The sequence below is a fragment of the Wolffia australiana genome, chromosome 15 (genome assembly GCF_029677425.1).
Source record: "Wolffia australiana isolate 7733 chromosome 15, ASM2967742v1".
Taxonomy (NCBI): Eukaryota; Viridiplantae; Streptophyta; class Magnoliopsida; order Alismatales; family Araceae; genus Wolffia; species Wolffia australiana.
In genome coordinates this window covers 5,502,438-5,516,003 of record NC_135849.1, presented here as the reverse complement: position 1 = coordinate 5,516,003, position 13,566 = coordinate 5,502,438, and the positions used below count along the sequence as shown (strand labels likewise).

At 40.4% G+C, this 13,566-nt stretch overlaps 3 protein-coding genes across 3 annotated transcripts; 1 reads left to right on the top strand and 2 right to left on the bottom strand.

Moving 5' to 3' along the window:
- Positions 1-1,241: 1,241 nt before the first annotated feature.
- On the bottom strand, positions 1,242-6,053 carry LOC144712822 (TCP-1/cpn60 chaperonin family protein). The gene is made up of 14 exons (XM_078587154.1): positions 5,578-6,053; positions 5,336-5,427; positions 4,998-5,258; positions 3,663-3,788; positions 3,395-3,598; positions 3,155-3,324; positions 2,939-3,074; positions 2,539-2,655; positions 2,295-2,414; positions 2,120-2,218; positions 1,942-2,031; positions 1,777-1,858; positions 1,549-1,712; positions 1,242-1,467 (listed from the first exon to the last, which is right to left on the bottom strand). The coding sequence occupies exons 2-14, from the start codon at positions 5,348-5,350 to the stop codon at positions 1,381-1,383; spliced, it is 1,671 nt and encodes a 556-aa protein (XP_078443280.1). The 5' UTR covers positions 5,351-5,427; positions 5,578-6,053; the 3' UTR covers positions 1,242-1,380.
- On the top strand, positions 6,051-7,055 carry LOC144712632 (uncharacterized; the record flags this gene model as incomplete). The annotated part of the gene is made up of 1 exon (XM_078586905.1): positions 6,051-7,055. A coding segment is annotated over one exon (1,005 nt), but the record flags the coding sequence as incomplete, so codon positions are not given.
- On the bottom strand, positions 6,494-8,020 carry LOC144712631 (uncharacterized). The gene is made up of 2 exons (XM_078586904.1): positions 6,747-8,020; positions 6,494-6,624 (listed from the first exon to the last, which is right to left on the bottom strand). Exon 1 carries the CDS (start codon positions 8,018-8,020, stop codon positions 7,073-7,075), a length of 948 nt encoding a protein of 315 aa, XP_078443030.1. The 3' UTR covers positions 6,494-6,624; positions 6,747-7,072.
- Positions 8,021-13,566: the final 5,546 nt, after the last annotated feature.

The following is a 13,566-nucleotide window of genomic DNA, read 5'->3' as shown; positions in this document are numbered from 1 at the left end:
TATAATTGATAGCATTTTCAGAAACCACGCCAACTGAATTACATAGAATGACATAACTTGTTGAATCTACAAATATAGAAAAGATATGATAATTCTTAAGAGTATTTTTGCAGGAGAGATTTTAGGCCGTTGAATTATGCTAATTCCTATACTCGTCAATAAATAAGGATGGACGGAACGGGGCGGAACGTGGACAATGGACGGAACGGGGCGGAACGTGGACAATGGACGGAACAGGACAAAGATCGACCTGTTGGATGTCCGGAATCAGTGAAGGGACGCGGACGGGATGGTTTCTTCATCACAGGACGAAAAAATCATCCCGTCTACGTCCTGACTTCACCAGTTTCGTCCCGTTCGGTGAAAAACTGTCTAGTCCCTCATCCCGGACCATAAAAATCCCGTTTGAAAATTTTAATATATTTTTCCAAGTTTTTTTAGGGAAATAAGGAGGAGAGAGAAAGCCAAGGGACATGTGTACAATTACTTTTGGGCGACTTCAGTTTGCACACACTAAAAAAAGCAGGGACTTTGATGCAAAACGTCAAGGACTTGATTAAGAGATGCCAAATGGCAAGATCACAAAACGAATCCAACAGATTTTCATTCACCCCTCACCGTCCATTGTCCGAGACCTACGGATGGGACAGTTTCCTCGTCCAACAATAGGAAACCCGTCCCGTCCAATCCCAGACAAATTTCCGTCCCGGTTTTCGTCCAATCTCACGGACGGGACGAATTTTCATCCTGGAACGAAAAAACCGTCCCGTCCGCGTCCCTGCACTATACCAATTCCTTGTGTGCGTGCTAACATGAAATCATGAAATGTAGTTTATCTTGAACGGTCAAAGTTTTGTAAAATTGTGTCCAAATATAAAAAACTTCTATTCTCCTTGTTCAGTTATTTCAATCATGATGTTTTCAAAGTCATAGGACAACCTAAGTATCAGTCTTTCAATTGGAATTATTCCAATTGAAAGACTAGAGCAAGCAGCCTTGTTAACTCCACAAGTACAGGCTAAATTTGACAAAGCAAAAGACTAGGGATCGTAAAATACAAGAGAGGAAGTTTAGCACTAATAAATTATACAAATTTTCGCAACCTTGAAATACTGATGTGAAGCTCAGTTTAGACGGCCCAAATTTGCGGTCATAATGTTAAAACATAACTTAATTTTCTATTTGCCTAATTTGCCTAGACATGGGAGATGGTGCATGAAGGATGATGGTGAACAGATAAATGAAGAACAGATAAAACCCTCCATTCTTAATTACCGTAAGAGATAAAATAGTCAGCATGCTTCTTTAAAAATTTGAAGAGTATAAGTTACCTCAAATACCGCAAAAAGACCAGCTAACCACACTGCGCGGCGGAGGAAATCACCGCCGTCGCATGCCCCGTCCACCACGGCCACGCCCTCGCCCCGCCATTGCACTGGCTGCCGCCTCCCCCTGGACACTCTCCGACTGCGTCATCGTAAGTCAAAGGATATCATCAGAAAGTGGGACTCTTAACCATTAATTTTGGATTATCTGATTGTCCCTCACCTTGGGATTCTTAACCGTTTCGTCGACGCTGAGGATCAAGCAAGCTGCCTCTGTTGCCGCATTTATCGCATTGATTTTTACCAGAGACGGCTCCCACACGAAGTTGGCAAAGGAATCTGCGATTCCTCCGGTGTTTATGTCCACCCCGTAGGATGATCCTCCTCCTATGACAATAATTACCGGTTAATCACCGGATTAGAGAATAATTACCGGTTAAGATTCACCCACCCGAGGCGTGCTTCTGGCGGAGCTTGTTCAGCACGTCGGTCGCATCAAACCCGGCATTGTCGCAGAGCTGCCGAGGGATAATCTGCTCACCCAATTAACTAAAGTAAGTGGGAAACTGATATGATAAAAAAATAATCACAAGGAGAGTTGACCAAACGTGTTGACCTCAAGCGCCTTGGCGTAGGAATTGATAAATAACTGGGCCTTGCCGGCTATGGTTCGCGAGTGTTGCCTCAGATATCTGCTAATCTCCATCTGTCCAGAGGTAAAAAAATGTAAATTACGGAGGAACGCTGGACTAAAAATATAAAATGTTTTCTAGATTAAAAAATGTGTTGCTTACATCAATTGCACCGCCACCTGGAACAACGGTGGAGTTCTTCAGAGCTCTCCTCACGATCATAATGGCGTCGTGAAGGCTGCGTTCTGCTTCCTCGATGAACTGATGAAGAACAGAAGAAAAATTGCAGTAGAGCAACCAACAAGTACAGAAGAAATCGTCCGATTCTAAGCCGAACCTGGTCAGCGCCGCCACGAAGAACGATGGTTGCAGTGAGGGCTTTGGGGCAGCCGCTGAATATGTTGAATCTCTCGTTGCCCACTTGATTTTCTTCAAAAAACTCGCACGACCCAAGAACCTTCAATAATATCAAGTTTATTTAAAATTGTTTTTATCACTATTCCGGGAAAATAGATAAAATAGATTTTTAGTGAAAAATAGATAAAACGGCTTTTAAAATGTTAAAATTTCGAAAAACGCACCTCATCAATGATGTTGTTCACAGACGTCTGGACAGTACCACCAGTGGCTGCTGCAACCCGCTGAAGGTCCTCTTCAGTTACACGACCGGCACAGAACATGCCTCGATCCGCAAAGTACTAAAAAAAGTTATAAAAATACAGCAGAAGTTCAACATAAAATATGAACAACATATAGATACGGCCCACACAGAACATCCTCATTCTCGAAAAAGTAGTACTGGAAAAAAATTATAAATGACGGATTGTTAAAGTGGAAAAAACCCCACAGAATTTAACCATTGAGTAAAAAATACACCGATAGCACTAGAAAAAGTAATAAAAAAGAATTTTAAGGTACTTTAATGGACAAATACCACAAAATTAAAGCATAGAATATTTAAAAAATTATAGATGTATGTACTTGTGTAGCAAGATCTCCAATAGCCAGCCGAGAGAGTATAATTTCCGCTCCACTCTGGACGCACTTGTCTAGTTTGTCATAGATGATATTCCACTCAGCATCGACGATCGACTGATATTGTGCAGGATCCGATAACCTGGAAGAAAGAATTTGAGAAAAAAAATTGAATTAATCCTGTGAGATCAGGAATGGAGAGAACAGACAGTGAAACCGAACCTGACTTCAGCGTTTTCCTTTTCCGACTTAAGCTCCAACTCGATGTTCAACAGGAGAATCTTCGGGTTGTGAAATTTCTTCGGCTGCTGCTCGAAACCGGCGTAAGAGAATGTCTTTTTGAAGGCAACACCGTTGACTAGGAAAGAATCTCTCATGGTTCCTCCGGGTACCTATACAGGAAAAAAATGTCAGTATGGTAATAATTATACTTGCGGAAATCTTAACAAGGATAAAAGAGACCTTTTTAATGCCAATAAGATTTAGCCTGTCATCACTTCTAATTGCAAGAACAGCGTCTACGACCATTTTAGCAAAAAACTCTTTTTCACCCCCAATAAGCTTGGAAGATAATGTTGTGGCAGCGCACTTCTCCAATAACTTTTTCTTTTCTTCGAGGCTTTTACCCTCAATACTTACAGCAATCTCCCTGATTTTATTGATGGCCTGGGTCAAATTTAAATCAGTTAGGGTTCAGCTAGTGAATAAAAATGCACACTAAAAAACTTACCAGATTACTTGCAGTCCTATAACTACGAATAAGATTCTGAGGGTGAACCCCGTCTTCGATAAATGGCTTAGCCTCCTTCAAAAACTCGCCAGCCAAGAGCACCACAGTCGTGGTTCCATCACCAACCTACAGATTACGAGAAAAAATCAGTGTTATGACTTTTCACGAGACGAAAGTACGTCTCGCCTGCTGAAAGAAATCTCTAACCAAATGAAGAACACACATTAAGCAAGAACAGGTAGAAACCAAACGTTTTGATCTCTATCATGAAGGAGTAGTTGAAAAGAGGTCATTCCAGAACACAGCTCCTATGTAAAGTGCTTCCACATCTTAAAAAGCCAATAATTGCTAAATTATAGAGACACCCCCATTCACGTTTCAACGAAAGAGAACAATGAATCGTTATAGTTAATAGATGAGGACGACGAAAATCAAGTATGCTTCAAACGAAACAAAAGAGTGAAGATGGACAAAAGTTATCAAAATTATACACTAAGAAATCTCTAAAGACGAAAGTTCTATAAGGATTTAATCTGAATGCTACTGAGGGATCTTTGAACGGATTTCTATATAATAAGGTCCATTGAAGGAAAGAGAGAAGAATATAGAGAGAAAGGGGGAAAATAGCAAATGACCACAGATCTAAATCGGCCCCTATTTTCCATGGGAATCTCCTGCCCGAATTCAACAATTACACCTTGCCTGCGTCATTGTGGGGGATGGGCTACTTAGATATGTCTATAAAGAGCTAATCTAAGAATAAAATACGGAAATATACCTAGAGTGAGGGGGGGGGGGGGGGGAAGAATCAGTTGCACATTTAAGACTCTGTCTAACACAGCCAAAGATTAGAAAAAGGCAATATAAATTGAGGATTAGGAAAATTTGGCCGGCTAGAAACGAGAGAATCTCCTAAAGTTGAGCAGTCGTGATGAGTGACCACTGTCATTTCAAAAACTTCCGCAAAATAAGCAGAGAGAATGGGCAAAAAACGTCTGACAGATCGGGTGACATCTGAATAACCAAATGATAAAAAACAAAACGAAAGTTCAAACATCAATTGATAAAAGTCAAGGATCCAACGGACGGTATTGCCGAGGGCAACGCAAGTATAAATCAACCTTACAATGTTTGTGTGTTCCTGTCCGGAGATGCAAGCGCAACAATTCAAATGCTCGAATACTTGAATAAAGCAAGATGCCCAACATCTTAAAAGCAATTTACTCACAGAAATAGAAACGATGACGCAAGAAAGAATAATAAAATGAAAACATAAGAGGAAAAAATCGGAAAAATAGATTTAAAATTGGGCTATTTTTCCATGGCCTCACAAACCTCAGCGTCCTGGGACTTTGCGATATCGACCAGGATCTTTGCGGCCGGATGAATGATGTCCAAAAGCTTCATAATGGTGGCACCGTCGTTGGAGATGGTGGTATTTCCTTTGTCATCATGTATCAATTTATCCATCCCGCGGGGTCCAAGCGTAGTCCGCACTACATCCGCCACAGCCATACAAGCGTTGATGTTACTAACCACCTGCGCCTTTCCCTGAGACGTGTCCGTCCCCTCCTTCAACAATATGATTTGCGGTTGCTGCACCAAAACATGATAAACTTCACCAACACACACATCAACAAAACCAAGAGATCAAAACAGAACAAAAAAACTACCATCATCGCAGCCATCGGGACAATCGCCGGGATCGGCGGTGGCGGCTAACCGGCGCTTCCTGAGACGAATCAAGATCAAGGAAAGGTCGATCCTAGGACAGAAGAACGAGGCCGCCGGTGCAGAAATCAAATGAGAGAAAAAAACAACGAGATCAGAGATAGAACGCGACATCAACAGAGAAATAGGGAATCAGAAAGATCAAATAAACAGTAATGGTATTGAAATGATGCCCTAGACGTACCTCGGAGATGAACTCGCGCGGCTGCAACTCTCTAGAACGCTGCACGACAGAAAACCCCTCCTCTTTCTATGCTCTCTACTTCCACTGTTATTTATGTAGGGTTTCTCTTCACTTGCGTAAGTACCCTAATAAAATTTTAATTATAGATAAACTCTGTTCCCGTCTCGCCTGTTTGACTTGGCAAATCCTTGACCGTCTCCGACGTGGTCAACACGGTCAACGCACGTAACCGAAAATATGAGGACGATTTCTCCTCTTTCTTCTTCTTCTTCTTCTTCTTCTTCTTCTTCTTCTTCTTCTTCTTCTTCTTCTTCTTATTCTTCTTCGTATTCTTCTTATTAGTCTTCGTCTTCTTCATCTTCTTCGTCGTATTCTTCTTATTTCTCTTTCGTCTTCTTCATCTTCTTCTTCGTATATTCTTATTTCTCTTCATCTTCTTCTTCTTATTCTTCTTATTCTTCTTATTCTTCTTATTCTTCTTATTCTTCTTATTCTTCTTATTTCTCTTCATCTTCTTCATCTTTTTTCTTCATATTCTTCTTATTCGTCTGTCTTCGTCTTCATCTTCATCTTCTTCTTCATCATCTTCTTTATTTCTTCTTCTTCATCATCTTCTTCTTCATCTTAATCTTCATCGTCTTCTACTTCTTCTTCTCCATCTTCATCGTTGTCCTCTTCTTCTTCTTCTTCGTGTTGTTGTTGTTGTTGTTGTTGTTCTTCTTCTTCTTCTTCTTCATCTCCATCTTCATCGTCGTTCTCTTCTTCTTCTTCTTCGTGTTGTTGTTGTTGTTCTTCTTCTTCTTCATCATCTCCATCTTCTTCTTCTTCTTCTTCTTCTTCAATTACCGTCTTCTTCTTCTTCTTCTTCTTCTTCTTCAATTACCGTCTTCTTCTTCTTCTTCTTCTTCTTCTTCAATTACCGTCTTCTTCTTCTTCTTCAATTACCGTCTTCTTCTTCTTCTTCAATCACCGTCTTCTTCTTCTTCTTCTTCAATTACCGTCTTCTTCTTCTTCTTCAATTACCGTCTTCTTCTTCTTCTTCTTCTTCTTCTTCTTCTTCTTCAATTACCGTCTTCTTCTTCTTCAATTACCGTCTTCTTCTTCTTCTTCAATTACCGTCTTCTTCTTCTTCAATTACCGTCTTCTTCTTCTTCTTCTTCTTCAATTACCGTCTTCTTCTTCTTCAATTACCGTCTTCTTCTTCTTCTTCTTCTTCTTCTTCTTCTTCTTCTTCTTCTTCTTCTTCTTCTTCAATTACCGTCTTCTTCTTCTTCTTCTTCTTCTTCTTCTTCTTCTTCTTCTTCTTCTTCTTCTTCTTCTTCTTCTTCTTCTTCTTCTTCTTCTTCTTCTTCTTCTTCTTCTTCTTCAATTACCGTCTTCTTCTTCTTCTTCTTCTTCTTCTTCTTCTTCTTCTTCTTCTTCTTCTTCATCATCGTCTCTTTCTTCTTCACCGGCGATGGGCCCGGGCTGGACGGTAGCGGTGGCGGTGTGAGCGCTATCGCTGGTCGCGGTCAGCGGCCACGGCGGGCCGCCGCTCGGCCAACTCCACAACCTCAGCGGCTGCCATCTCGGAGAGACGCGGCGGGGAATCGCCGGCGTAAAGAAATACCTCCGCCAATTCGGCTATCTCCCACCCACCCACGTCAACCTCTCCGACGCCTTCGACGACGACCTCCTCCGCGCCATCTCCTCCTACCAGACCCACTTCAACCTGAACCGCACCGGCGAGCTCGACCCCGCCACGCTCGACCTCATGGCTCAGCCCCGGTGCGGCGTGGCGGACCTCGCCGGCCCGCGCCGCCGCCTCTTCTCCTTCTTCCCCGGCCGCCCGCGCTGGCCCCGCCGCCGAAACCACCTCACCTACGCCGTCTCCGGCGGGCCCCCCGCCGCCCAAGAGGTCTTCGCCAAGGCCTTCGCGCGCTGGGCCGCGGTCACGCCGCTGAGCTTCTCCCCGGTCGACGGCCGCGCCGATATCCGGATCGGGTTCTTCGCCGGCGAGCACGGCGATGGCGTGGGCTTCGACGGGCCGCTCGGCACGCTGGCCCACGCCTTCGCGCCGCCCGACGGGCGCCTGCACTTGGACGCGGCCGAGAGCTGGTCCGCCGGCAGTGTGGACCTCGAGTCGGTCGCGGTGCATGAGATCGGCCATGTACTCGGCCTGGGCCACTCTTCCGAGCCCGAATCGATCATGTACCCGACGATAAGAGTAGGGAGGAGGAGAGTGGAGCTCGGAAGAGACGACGTGGAGGGTATACAGAGTCTCTACGGGCCCAACCCACGTAGCGGCGGCGCCGCCGCCGCGCCGCCGCTGACCCCCGCCGTCTTGCCGGAGACCAGCCGCGCCGCCGCCGGCGGATCTCTTCGCTCGGCGCTGATCGCCGCCGCCGCCGCCGTGGCTCTTCTTCGTGTGTAGAACACTCACCCCTGCGATTGATTTTTTCATTCTTTGTAGATGATGTTGTGATTTGTGGTTAGTTCTTAATCGTGACTGTTTACTTGGGTTTTTCTTCTTCTTTGGACTGTTTACTTTGAATATGGGTTAGATTAATAGGTTTAACTGAGAGTTTTGAAGTTAATAGGGAAAGTTTACGATGACTAGAACGTGTTCAAGTTTGAATTGATTAGATTGATAAGTTTTACTGAGAATCTTTCAAGTTGTTATTGAAAGTTTACGATGACAAGAACATGGTTAAGTTTGGACAGATTAGATTGATAAGTTTAGCTGAGAAGATTTGAAGTTATTATTGAAAGTTCACGATGACAAGCACATGGTTAAGTTTGGATAGATTAGATTAATAAGTTTAACTGAGAATCTTTCAAGTTATTATTTAAAGTTTACGATGACAAGAACATGGTTAAGTTTGGATAGATTAGATTAATAAGTTTAGCTGAGAATCTTTGAAGTTATCATTGAAAGTTTACGATGACAAGAACATGGTTAAGTTTGAGTGGATTAGATTAATTAGCTTACTTTGAATACGGATTTGATTAATAAGTTTAACCGAAAACAAATCAAGTTATTGTTGAAAGTTTACGGTGTAAAAACATGGTTAAGTTTGAATAGATTAGAGTAATAAGTTTAATTTGAATATGGATTAGATTAATAAGTTTAGCTCAGAAGATCTGAAGTTATTATTCAAAGTTCACGACGACAAGAACGTGGTTAAGTTTGAGTGGATTTGATTAATAAGTTTTACTGAGAATCTTTGAAGTTATCATTGAAAGTTTACGACGACAAGAACATGGTTAAGTTTGAGTAGGTTAGATTAATAAGTTTAACTGACAATCTTTGAAGTTATTATTGAAAGTTTACGATGACAAGAAGATGGTTAAGGTAAACGTGAGCATGACGTAGCAGGGAAGAGGGATCCACATCCTTCTGGATGTTTCGCTTCATCAAGCAACGCGTTGACATTTACGTAAACGGCATTTCTAGAACGAAGCTTCTCCTCTCGGCTCACGCCGACGCTTTCAAGATAGAGAGAGATAGAGAGAGAATGGGGCTGTTCTTTGACCAGGAGTAGAGAGAGAGAGAGAGAACGCGGCTGTTTTTCTACCAGGAGAGAAGAGAGAGAGAACGCGGCTGTTCTTCTACCAAGAGAAAAGAGAGAAAACGCGGCTGTTTTTCTACCAGGAGAGAAGAGAGAGAGAGGGAGGGAACGCGGATGTTCTTCTACCAGGAGAAGAGAGAGAGAGATTACGGCCGTGCTTTGACCAGAGGAATAGGAGAGAGAGACAGAGACAGAGAACGAGAGAGAGAGAGAGACAGACAGAGAGAGAACACGGCTCTGCTTTGACCAGAAGGAGAGGAGAGAGTCAGAGACAGAGAACGAGAGAGAGTGAAAGAGACAGACAGAGGAAGAGAAAGATAGAGATACACAGAGAGAGAGAAAAAGAGAGGGAGAAAGAGACAGAGAGAGAGAGAAATATATAGATAAGGGGAGAGAGAAAGAGAGAGAACGAGACAGAGAGAGAGGGAGAAAGAGACAGAAAGGGAGAAAGATAGAGAGAGAGAGAGAGAGCGATAGAGAAAGAGTAAGAGAAAGAAAGGGAGAGAGAGAGGGGGGAAGAGAGAGAAGGAGAGAGAGATAGAGATAGAGAGAGGGAGAAAGAGACAGAAAGGGAGAAATATAGAGAGAGAGAGAGAGCGATGAGGAAAGAGTAAGAGAAAGAAAGGGTGAGAGAGAGAGAGAGAGGGAAAGAGAGAAGGAGAGAGAGATAGAGATAGAAAGAGAGACAGAAAGAGACAGAGAGAGAGAGAGAACGCGGCTGTTATTTGACCAGAAGGGGATAGATTATCGTTCCCCCGGGTCGGGCTATAAGTTGCACAGCTGCGTCCACGCCAAAGCTTCATCCGTTCTATTCCATCTCTCAAACTCAATCGATTTCCACCGCAGGATCGAAAAGAAGGATGGCGATGGAGAAGGGAAGCGCGTACGGGACGTCGTGGGCGGACCAGTGGGACTACAGACAGGACGCGGCGCCGGCCAGCCACGGCGGAGGAGAGAAGCACGGAAAGAAAGGCGCCCCCTTGGAGAAGGCAAAGGCGGGGGCGTCCACCGCTCTGAAGAAGGCCAAGGAAGGAACCAGCCTTGGGCTTAAATGGATCAAGGAGAAGTATCATGACCACAAGGCCAAGGGGAATCAAAAGCACTGAGCGTCTGTTTCAGGATTGATTGATTGATTGATTTATTTATTTTTATTTTTTTGATTCGTGTGTTGCTCGGGCTGGACAGCATGCTCTGTTCATTTAGGTCGCGTCCGCTTGAGTATCTTGTGTTCTATCCGTGCGTTTGTTCGTCGGACGGATTGTAGTTAAATTTGATCTTCTCTCCCTCCTCTCCGTTTGTTGGAAATTGGTCATACCTCAACTGTCATTCAGTTCGTCCTCATCCGTTTGGACTCCTCTTCTAACTTTCTTCCTCTCTCTCTCTCTATCTCTATCTCTAGATCTCTATATCTCTCTCTCTCTCTCTCTCTCTCTCTCTCTCTCTCTCTCTCTCTCTCTCTCTCTCTCTCTCTCTCTCTCTCTCTCTCTCTCTCTCTCTCTATTTATATATATATCTATATATATATATATATATATATATATATATATATATATATATATATATATATCTCTATCTCTATCTCTATATCTCTATATATATATATATATCTCTCTATCTCTATCTCTATATCTCTATATATATATATCTCTCTATCTCTATCTCTATCTCTCTCTATATATCTATCTCTATCTCTCTCTATCTCTATCTCTCCATCTCTCTCTATATCTCTCTATCTCTTTCTATCTCTATCTCTATCTCGCTATCTCTCTATCTCTATATATATATATCTCTCTCTCCCTCTCTCTTTCACGATAACATCATTTATTATGTAGTAATCTGTTCTGGCTGGTTCATCTTCTTGTTGTATCATATATTTATATAAAATAAAATTATTTGTTGATTATTTGATAAAATTTCAATGCTGGATTTATATATGTGTGTATTTATTATTAGTTTTAATGAAAAGAATATTTTGACCCTTGAACAGTCAAAAGTCATTGTAAGACATTGACTTATTTATTTTCAATTTCAAAACCTAAACATGGAATGACTTAGTTTAGTTTTTTTTACATTAATTACTTTGAGTATGAATAAATTGAAGTGAAGAAAGAGAATATAAAGAACCCTATAGGATGACTAGATTACTACTTCTCATATTTTTACAATATCTATTTATTTATCATGTGATACGTTGCATAGATAAATTTTATAAGGAAAAAATATATAGTTTGACAAAATCAATAGCTTGTGGATCACTGTAGAGAGGATCATACAGTCCAAATATACATTGGTATGTATTTTATAATTTTTATTTGAGCGTTATTTTGTGAATTCCAATTTTATAAAAGATGAAGCATACTCTTACATTATATTTCGAGAGCAAATATTTGTAAACAAGGATGTCTGAATTTGAGTTTTGGATTTTATAAGTTTAAGGAAGTTTTTTCTTTCAACATTTATATCTACGATTTATGTGAAACTGGAATTCAAATTTTCTGTTTATGGATATTTTATGTCTCAATGAAAATTTTTACACAAGAAATTTCCGAAATATTTACTTATTTTATGTGAAGTTTTTTATTTAATTACTGGTGATTCTTGAAAATCACATTTTTGGTGATCTGATTTTATGATTAATTTGGGGGTATGAATAGGTCGCACTTATAATTATATGATTAATTTGGAATTTATAAATTTACAATTATCAAATGAAACTAATACTTTCCTTTCAAATAGTTTGAAAGAAAATTTAATAATACTGAGTTAACTTGAAATGGTATGAGATTAGTTTTGATATTATATTTTAGGTTCATTGAATGGGAATTAAATTTTAAAATAACTAAAATTTATTTATTTCAAGGTATATTAGTCAGACATAACTTATTATTTAATCTCCTTTGATTATAATAAGAGAAAAATCAAGGGCTCAGATGTCAAAATGTTGACTGGCATACTAACTTTCATAAGCAATGTAAAAATGTAATACATATTTTATCATAGTAGATGTGTAATGTTTTCCATACTATCAACGTATGAAAAAGTTTATTTTAATTCATTATCCTTCTAGCTAACCCATAGGCCTTAAGTAGATGATGGGACTCTAGAGACAACAAAAAGGAGCCACACAAACATCTCTCCACAAGAAAATGGGAAGCTTCACCCGTTAGATATTGCTAATACCCTCGACACATGCATGTAAGATGCCAACATGTATAGTAAAAGGCTGTTGCATTATTCACATATAGGGATGGAATATTTGACCTTGTCTTAGCACTTTGACCTTTTCTAATTAGAAAAATGGTTTCCCCAGGTTTCAGCTAGAGCTCACCTTGATTACTTGTCACTTTGGGAAAATGTTATGTAGATAAAAGCAAGTAAATTATGTAGTGATAAATGTGAAAATTAAACGATAAACCTTACAACTACTATAATCACAAGAGAACCACTGACTCCACGTATGAAATTCCTCATATAACATTAGTAAGTGTAGACTGGAGTTCTTCCGAAAAAGATGGAAAATACATTCCATCTCTAGATACTGATAACATGTTTATTCATGTACTAACGTCATGTCAAACATCTTTAATCATGTCTTGTTCTGAGTCTCGCACACACGTTATCATATTACTTAAAAGGAATATTTCATATTGAGGTGATTCTATGACTTTCCCTCGTTTCTTATTTTTAAAATCTATTTTCTTCATTGAAACACATATTTAATCATGTACTAATGTCATATAAACAATATTGAATCATGACATATACCAAGTCTCATATGCATGCTATCAAATAATTTTAAGGACTATTTCATATTGAGGTGAATTTATGACTTCCCTTAATTCTTGTTTTTTACCCTATTTCCTTAATTGAATTCACATGAACATTATATTCCTCAAAATGCATGCTACATATGTTATGAACAGGTAACATTTCTTAGATGTCGGCTAATTTTTGGCACTTTGCTAACTTTCATTGATATCAGGATTACAAGTAAGCACAATGAACATAGAGTGAATGGAGGCCAAAAGGGAATGCCACAAACAAACATAAGGTGAAGCAGAAGAATTCTGTGTGCTGGAACAAGCCAATTTCAAATGGCATGCTTATCTAGAAAAAGGTGAGGGTGAAATCATCCAAGAAAGTTCCTCTACTCCCTTGCACTTCTTACTTCGTATATACGGAGTCAAAAATGTAAGAATCACTTTAAAACTCGATCCAACAGTGGTTGGCCTGATGAATGCAACAAGCTTATAAGGTTAAAAACTTCTTACCTTGTTGGAGTTCTTGTGAGTTTCTTCTTACTTAATTGATTTTTCTTTGTTTTTTGCAAAAATGCCTAGCATGAACATAACATTCCCTAAGAGGAAAGGGATTGGCAAGAGCTGTACATTCTTTGAAGAGTGCATATAAAATATTTAAAAACACATATTAATAGTAA